Source organism: Theobroma umbraticum, unplaced genomic scaffold (genome assembly GCF_002168275.2).
Source record: "Theobroma umbraticum cultivar Fairchild unplaced genomic scaffold, ASM216827v3 scaffold_130.0, whole genome shotgun sequence".
Lineage (NCBI taxonomy): Eukaryota > Viridiplantae > Streptophyta > Magnoliopsida > Malvales > Malvaceae > Theobroma > Theobroma umbraticum.
The window spans coordinates 299,519-307,283 of NW_018397264.1; the positions used below are offsets into that span (position 1 = coordinate 299,519).

The window sequence follows — 7,765 nt, forward strand, 5'->3', positions numbered from 1 at the left end:
TTCATTATTCATAGGAAAGGAGAAGTGAAGAGTATGTTTGGTGTAGGATTAGAGCGTGGCGGAGGGACACAGAGACCGTTTTACCGAGACTATTTGGCCATATGGGATACCGTTTAGCTCGACCAATTGGCACCCATCCATGATTAGTATTTTATTTTATTTTTTATGGAAAACTTCTGTAAATCAGATGTAAACTAGCAATGATTATATATGATTTTTCTTTTTGAATTAGTATCTCATGCACATCATCATCGGTTCAATTTTACTAATTAAACAGAATTTATTGAGTGTGATGGATCCCCACGATCTGGCTCGGTCAAACGTATACCACATATTAAAACTTAGTTAAACAAGGCAGATAAAGTTCACTCCAAAATTATTTGCAGAGTACATTTATCTCGAGTAATTAATACCACTTTCAGAAAAAAACACAGGCTGAATTAAGTTGTGAGTCTGCTTGAGTGATTTATAGCAAGAGACAAACATATAGGATAGAAATTGGTCAAGCACCCACTTGTCCCACCAGACGCCTTCGAATCTGCATCCATAAAATTAAATAAGTAACAAATTAAAGCCCAAAACCCTTCACTTCCCATTTCACAAATGATGCTAATTGACGCTATAAGAAAAAAAAAGTTAGCCTACGTCCTTCAGAAAACACTGAATAAGTTCATCATCCTTACCAAATTTGTCACTGTATCATGCCTAATTAATATGAAATTAATGAACTAGTCAACATTTAAGAAGGATCGAAGAAACAGAAGCAAAAAAGACCAATATTACTCTATTTAATTTCTCTGGTTTGTAGTTCAAGTTAAGATTTGTACTAGTTTTATATAAGTGTCAAGGAGTCAAACCTCTCAAACCTGCAGCAGGTAGGATTATGCATATTTCTATACAAATTAACATATATATCTTTGCTTGCTAATCTTTTTCAGTAATTTTCAACTTTCTTTTAAATTTTTTCTTCTACTAGCTATGAATTTTACCTCTGGTAGTTTCTGTCTGAAAGCAACATCCAGGCGTGCATCTAAAGTATTCTCGCACACTATCTTCCCATCTTCTGAAGCCAACACAACTCCGCCCGAGCTTAATTTGATCATGCATGCATATCTATTAGTACTAAAATTAAACCAAGCAAATAAAAAGGTTCGCATGCAAGCAAATTACTATTATGAAGGCAGGCAGTACAATAGGCAGAAAAGAATCAGAGTAATTAATTAGTAGTATAAATTACCAGTAAGGGTCATGGGAATCTGCATTAGAGGGAGGGGGTGGAAGGTAAACGTTGTCGATGGTAATTTTAGGGGGTTGTACTTTGAGTTTGTCGGCGTACTCCCGTTTTGCTTCTTCTAAGACAGACTCAACGACCTTGCGATCAACCTCTCTGCACCGCAGCAAAACTGCCACCTCCCTCAGCCTCACCAGACTCTGCATGTATTATACCATATGTGTGTTAATCAAGAACTAAATGATTAATTGGGATTCATGCAATGCATGATAATTAATGAATATGGTTCAGAGCATTAGCATTCAAATTAGCGAATTAAGACCTGAACAATCAAAGCTTTAAGGAGTTTTTTATATCCCCTTTTGTCATTAGAGAGACGCAGAAGCTCCTTCCTGGCCGACTCTTTTACGGAATTCACCAAATCATCCTGTGCTTGAAGAACTTTTAAGCGCGACGCGTTCAGTTGCATTGAGTACTCGCTGCATTCATTCATTCCCATCAGATTTCTGCAAACAAATTAATAATAACAAGGCATGCCATAATTGTTGCAATTACGCTCACATTTTCTTGCGGACTTCCACCTGCTTTGCCTTGCGCTCATACTCTTGTTTGATCTTTCTCCTTTCAACCTCAAATATTTGCAGCTTCTCGATGTTAAATTCCTGAACATTTACATCATTGTTAGCTTAGGAAACATATACACATATACATACCAAGAGAACAAGTAAAGGGAATCAATTACAAGTCAACCTCTTCAGCAGAGACAGATATCTCGTTGGCCTTCTCCTCAGCCTCCTGGCGGATGAATCTGACCATCTGCTGGATTTGCCTCGACACATCTCCGTCATTCATTCTTCTTGCTTAATTTGCTACTTGATTAATTGCTAAGGATTTTCACCAACAAAACCAATCAGATAGGATTGATCAGCAATGAGAAAGAGATTGCTTTCCTTTTCTTTCTTTTCTGTTTTGTCAGTTCTGTACATTGGGAAGCTAACAAACAAAACTGCTTCCTTCCCCTGTCTATGGCGAAATTTCCTGCGAACTTTATTTCGGTTTTGGACCTTGAATGAATCCAAATTATGAACCATATTTTAATTTATTTATTTACAAAATTCTTAAAGAAATTATTTTTAATTATCATTCTATGGTCCTATGGAGAAATTTTTAAAGTTTATAGACGCGGTTAAATAATTATCATTTCTTAATTTAACAAAATTTTCCTTTTTAATAAATCACATGTATGGGTAACAATTATAATCTTTAACATAGACAAAATAGAAGAAATCAAATAAATTAATTAATATAAAATTAAACTAAATATATACATAATAAGATTTAAATTTAAAACTTAAAAAACGAGAATCTCTGTCTTGTTATTTAGACAAGATCTCACTAGATTAAATTTATACTAACATTTAATGTCAAAGATTAAATTTGTGATGCAAGTTGAGGCATCAAATGCTCTCTATTAATAACAAAAAATGAAGAAAAAAAAATAAGGCAAAGATAACCGACAATTTGAAAATACCATTTGAGTATTGCTAGCCTCTCATTTGGCTTATGGTTATGATTATTCCATTAATTTATGCTATGACTTTAATTGAGATTTTGGTCAATAAGTAAACATGAAGAAGCTAGCTCCATTGCTGCCCTACTAGATTGCTTAAGGGATTCATGTAAACAATACCAATGACAACAAGTCTCTGATCCCTTCAGTGCCAGAGCCAGCAGAGGCATTCCATACAATTTATTTTTGCATTTGATTTTTCTTTTATTGGATTAATTTAAGGAACGCAATACATTGGATTTGGGAGTTTGAAAGTTCGGTTGCCCAAACATTCCCCTTGCAAATCGGTCCATTGGTCGCCGATGTTCCCCCATATCCTGTAGCCTTCTTCCATTAACTGCTTTCGGATTTCAGACTTGAAAACCACCGCACTTTTCCCTTTGAAAGCTTGGGTCCTGTTAGAAAGAAAACCAAAAGGATTTTAAATCAGTAATGATACTCAAATGGTTGGAATCTGTATCTCGTAATTGACATTTGGATGTGTCTCATATAACTCCAAATTAAGATAAAGTCTTGTATTATGCATGTTGACTCTCTCTCACAAAATTCCACCCACACAGGAAGTCGGCTGCGTTTTTTCGACAAAGCGAAACCTTGGGGTGTTTTGTAGTTTATGATTTAAATGTTATAGTATCCGACCGCTATTCATATTTAAATGACATGAATCTAATTGACTCATTCTAAGAAGGTTTCAAAGTTGAGTTTGTCTCTGCGCTTATCCGTTAACCAGCTTCCTGGAAATTTCTCCAGGAGATCAATAAGTTCCAAGAAATTAATACCCCACATGTATGTTAATCAAGGAAGGACAAGAAAGTAGTAGGTGAACCATGAATCATCCGTCTTACCTAAAAATCAACCTTTCATAGCCGATGAATCCTTGGTTATACAAATTAGCAATGGTGGCTGGGGCTAAGGTCTCTTCGTCTCTCCCAGTCACCAGGAACACCTTAAATCCACTGTCGACCAGCTTGGTAAACAATCCAAGCACAGCAGGAATCGCTGGACACGCTCCCATCATTGCCCATGCCTTGAAACCTGAAGGATCGTAAGGGTCACACCTAAACAAAGTTGAAATTAGTCAATTAGCTAGAATCGATCTGTTGAGCGAAACCTTAATCAGTTTGCTGCAGGATGGAAATTAAGTACTAATTAATTCATAGTTATGCAAATTAGTTAGTACCCGTATTTCTTTCCCTGGTAGTAAAAGATATTTGAGAGGCAGGTGTCATCAACATCCAGGATCCAAGCATCCATGCCATCACCAGACACAACCAGATCAGTAACGTAACTCTCTATTTGTCCCGCGATATAGTTCATGTCCAGCTCGTATTGCCCGCCTATCATGTAAGTTTCTATATAGTGTTGGCAATGAGTTGGGACGGTGCGCCACCCGCGCACATTGTTAGCCTCCACCGCCAGCCGCCAGCTCAAGCAGTCGTTAAAGCTACCGTCAGCTGGCTCTCTCGTTCTCCTAAAGGGCTTTGTACCTATTGCCTTGGACAATATTGCTAAGAAGAACAAGATGAATATCTCACGCACCCGCTTCACCATTGCTGAAATCATATGTTGGTCCTATAGGAAATTAAAGTGCAATATGATATTTGTTATAGTTAACAGTTGACCTATAATCACAGGCAAATTAAGTAAGAGAGATGACGGAGGAAATTAAAGATGTCAAACAGCACTCAATTAGTAAAATCATTTCATATATAGTTATATCAACTGCTTGGGTAATTGGATAGAATAGCATCGTTTAATCTAAGATTTTAGAAAAGAAAACTCGTGAAGTCATAGAAAGCAAACAGAACAAAAGGAGAGATTAAGATGATGGCAATCACCATTAATTATGAGGGGACTGCAAGCGTGAACTGCCAAAAACAACGATGGAGTTGAGGGACTTGGTTTGGCTTGGCTGGTTTTATATAGTCGATTGACAAAAGGCATTAAGCCCACCTGGCAGATATCGAATCATCAAAGATGATGGCAGTGGAATAACGTAAGCAGTGGGGAGGAATTCTACGCCCGCATCCATAGAGATACCATTTTCTTGTGGAAATTTTTAGCTAGAACCAAGGCAAAATGGCAGCTTATGAGGAAATTTATATTCATCTCTTGTCACTTTTGCCCGACTAGCAATCCCTTGTCTGCCACGTGAGGTTCCACCGAATTATGTAAAGAGTATTCTTGGTTGACTTGGTCTAGTATCTCTTTTAGCCAATTCACAAAAGCAAAGGTGAAGAAACAAGCTTCATCAATTGGCTGGGGAAGGAAACCGGCAAAGATTTAGTATTTCAAAAGACCAAAATGGGACGCTGCCGCCCCCTCTCTTCCTTGACTACACAGGTCTCTTCACTAATAATCAGTAAACTTAAGATTGAATGTTTTTGATTTGAAGATTATTACAAAGTTGATCTAATCCCCGGCCCCTATGATATCTCTCCTAATTAAGCAAAGAATCCAATAATGTGGGGAGATTTGCAATGACCAAACCTCATTTCCAACACTTGAAGCAAAAGGATTCAGTGCATATTCTTGCCATTTGTACTAATCAAACACAAAGGAATTGATTAAACTTCGGAGGAGGCAAAGAAAAATAGTGTGCTGTTAGATCAGAAGTTATTCTAAGAAATTGATGGAGAAAAGAACACATATATTCTAATACTCGAATATTTAATTCATTGGTTAGTATATAATTTTTTATTAAAGAGCAGAGTTTGAATTAATCCTCCTTCTCCAAATTCAAAAAAAAAAAACACATATGCTCTAGAAATAAAGGAATTGAAGAGGTCAAAAAGATAATATAGGATATTGATAGTCAACAAGCTAAGCAGTCTCCATCTGGAGGCAGTGGCCTTGAAAGAGATGTGAAAGCAAGGAATACATGTAGCTGCAACAAAACAACAGCATCTGATTTGAAAGGAAAGCATGGATATGGACTTTGGTGGAGTTTGTTTGAGCTGCTAGCTACGTATACTTCTCCTCAACTCCTAACCCGTCAGGTAAGCCCACAAATTTATTGGATGGATTAAATACCCTTTTTTCAAAAGGATCTATGATCACTTTATTGTCCTAGTCAATGAAGTGTTTAAAGGTGCAAAATGAAGGGGCAAAGGGGACCCAGGAACGCAAGAAGCAATAGCAGGATAGATAATTCACTTTTACCTTAAAAGTTTCAGCACGTGCATATATATATATATATAATTGTTAAATACATATATATAACCTAAAATCAATATATAATCACAATATAATTTTAAAATTTAACTTAAATAAAATTACAGATATATTTTAAGTTCTTAAATCGTGGACAAGTAAATGAATAAGAAGGAACAAACACAAGAAGAACAAGTAACATGATAAGATTGAACTCTAAGTTTGTATCAATATTTAATTTAGGATCAATTAAAAATTTTTGGAGAGTTCTAATTAATTTGAATACAAAGTTAAGGGACAAATTAAAAAATTACATGAAACTCACAATTGCCTATAATAATTACACATCCATGATAAATATTACTCTTGTGATCAAATTAACAATGTAATAAGCATTATTCGTCCATATATGCAAGACTCTGGTGCACATTATGAATGAATAGTTTGAGTTAGGCAATCAGTGTATAGAAATAATACATGAAGGTTTAACAGAAATTAAGTTATCTTTTAACTACCATGGGTGCCCCATCGTCAAATGGAAAAAATAAAATAAAAAGAATTAGAATATCAGAATATATAGTCTATCTATAATATTATCTTTTAACATTCATTCATAAAACCCGAATAACTTTTTTTCATTTAATAAAAATAAGATCTGAATTTCGTCTTTTTAAGCAAGAAGAAGGTACATACATCTACTGTTAAGTTAATTAACGATACATCTACTATTAAGTTACATGTTTAAGCATAAAACAGAATAATTAAGTTGAGACTAATTGAGAGAAAAATGGAAATGGACCCCGGCCCTATGACCTAAAAAAGAAACAACGCAAATGAATCACCTTGCAAACATTTGGCTTGAGAAAAGAAGGATGGCAGGTAGAATAAGGGAGACGTAATTCAAGACTGGGTAGCAGAGAGGTAGCAACGTTGTTATGTAACGAAGCAGAAGCAAACAATGGACGAGCAGCAAGCAAGAGTTAGGGGGGTATATATAGAGAGAATAGATGACCTTAAAATCAGGCACTGAACCGGATAAAACCTACAACTGCTCCTCCTCCTCCTTCGGTAGCAAAAATGTGGGTGCGGGGTGTCGTCAGAGAGCACAAAAATGGTTGTCGATGTGGCATGGAAGAGGACTGGCCCATTGAATTTCGATGATGATGATCAAAGTGATCAACGAAACCAACCGCCGGGGTCTGCATTGCGGGGAAGCTAGGTTAACCCCAAAAGTGGGGTTGGAGTCAGAGCCCATCCACCTGAACGAAAGTGGAGGCACAACCGTTGCTGTATCAATATGCCTTACTAGTGCAGCATACAAATATAATCCCCAATTCCTTTTTCCTTTTTCTTTTTTTGTGAATTTTCCATTGAGCATTTAATTAGCTTGGCATTTGCCATGCATGTGTTTGCCGCTTATGTCTCCTTCCATCTTCATTGAGTGCATCTGTAATTAATTATATATTCCACATCAACAATGTGCCGACCAATCCATGGTTGGAGTACCACTGTTTGAGGAAATAATGATAATAAATAGTTAATTACAATAATAAGGTTCTAGTTCAGTGTACCAATGTTTAATTTTTATTTTTCTGTTTAAGATTTGTAAAACTAGTAGTAGATTCAATTCAACTTTAAAATGAATTATATATATAATATAGGACTCTAATAGATTTGAAAATAACATCATGAAATCTTCCGAAAAGCAATATTAATACCACTATCATCAATGTCCCTCCAACATTTCCATTTTCCCACCACCATTACAGGCGCAATCCACTACTGCCAATTCTCCTTTATGTGTATATACA

General features: G+C 36.0%; 2 protein-coding genes across 4 annotated transcripts; both read right to left on the bottom strand.

Moving 5' to 3' along the window:
* Nucleotides 1-315: 315 nt before the first annotated feature.
* LOC110421353 (V-type proton ATPase subunit E2) lies at nucleotides 316-2,235 on the bottom strand. Its single transcript, XM_021434941.2, has 6 exons — nucleotides 1,982-2,235; nucleotides 1,793-1,893; nucleotides 1,554-1,710; nucleotides 1,238-1,431; nucleotides 990-1,089; nucleotides 316-538 (listed from the first exon to the last, which is right to left on the bottom strand). The coding sequence occupies exons 1-6, from the start codon at nucleotides 2,081-2,083 to the stop codon at nucleotides 503-505; spliced, it is 690 nt and encodes a 229-aa protein (XP_021290616.1). The 5' UTR covers nucleotides 2,084-2,235; the 3' UTR covers nucleotides 316-502.
* Nucleotides 2,236-2,818: 583 nt separating this feature from the next.
* On the bottom strand, nucleotides 2,819-7,182 carry LOC110421351 (HAD superfamily, subfamily IIIB acid phosphatase). 3 transcript variants are annotated; one of them, XM_021434936.1, is made up of 5 exons: nucleotides 6,797-6,822; nucleotides 4,640-5,060; nucleotides 3,982-4,373; nucleotides 3,647-3,859; nucleotides 2,819-3,196 (listed from the first exon to the last, which is right to left on the bottom strand). In XM_021434936.1, exons 2-5 carry the CDS (start codon nucleotides 4,640-4,642, stop codon nucleotides 3,019-3,021), a joined length of 786 nt encoding a protein of 261 aa, XP_021290611.1. In that variant the 5' UTR covers nucleotides 4,643-5,060; nucleotides 6,797-6,822; the 3' UTR covers nucleotides 2,819-3,018. The 3 variants fall into 3 exon arrangements, with proteins under 3 accessions (XP_021290611.1, XP_021290614.1, XP_021290612.1); XM_021434939.2 differs by lacking the exons at nucleotides 4,640-5,060; nucleotides 6,797-6,822 and adding an exon at nucleotides 6,967-7,182; XM_021434937.1 differs by lacking the exon at nucleotides 4,640-5,060 and having other exon boundaries at nucleotides 6,797-6,955.
* Nucleotides 7,183-7,765: the final 583 nt, after the last annotated feature.

Bases quoted from the DNA above. Each gene is read 5' to 3' on its own strand.
- LOC110421353 (XM_021434941.2), bottom strand. From the start codon at position 2,083: ATGAATGACGGAGATGTGTCGAGGCAAATCCAGCAGATGGTCAGATTC. The intron at 1,894-1,981 runs GTTGACTTGTAA...GTAAATGTTCAG, and splicing joins TATCTGTCTCTGCTGAAGAG to GAATTTAACATCGAGAAGCT. The intron at 539-989 runs GTAAAATTCATA...TTATGGATGCAG, and splicing joins TCAGACAGAAACTACCAGAG to ATTCGAAGGCGTCTGGTGGG.
- LOC110421351 (XM_021434936.1), bottom strand. The intron at 3,860-3,981 runs GTACTAACTAAT...AACTTTGTTTAG, and splicing joins TACCAGGGAAAGAAATACGG to GTGTGACCCTTACGATCCTT. The intron at 3,197-3,646 runs GTAAGACGGATG...TCTTTCTAACAG, and splicing joins TATGAAAGGTTGATTTTTAG to GACCCAAGCTTTCAAAGGGA.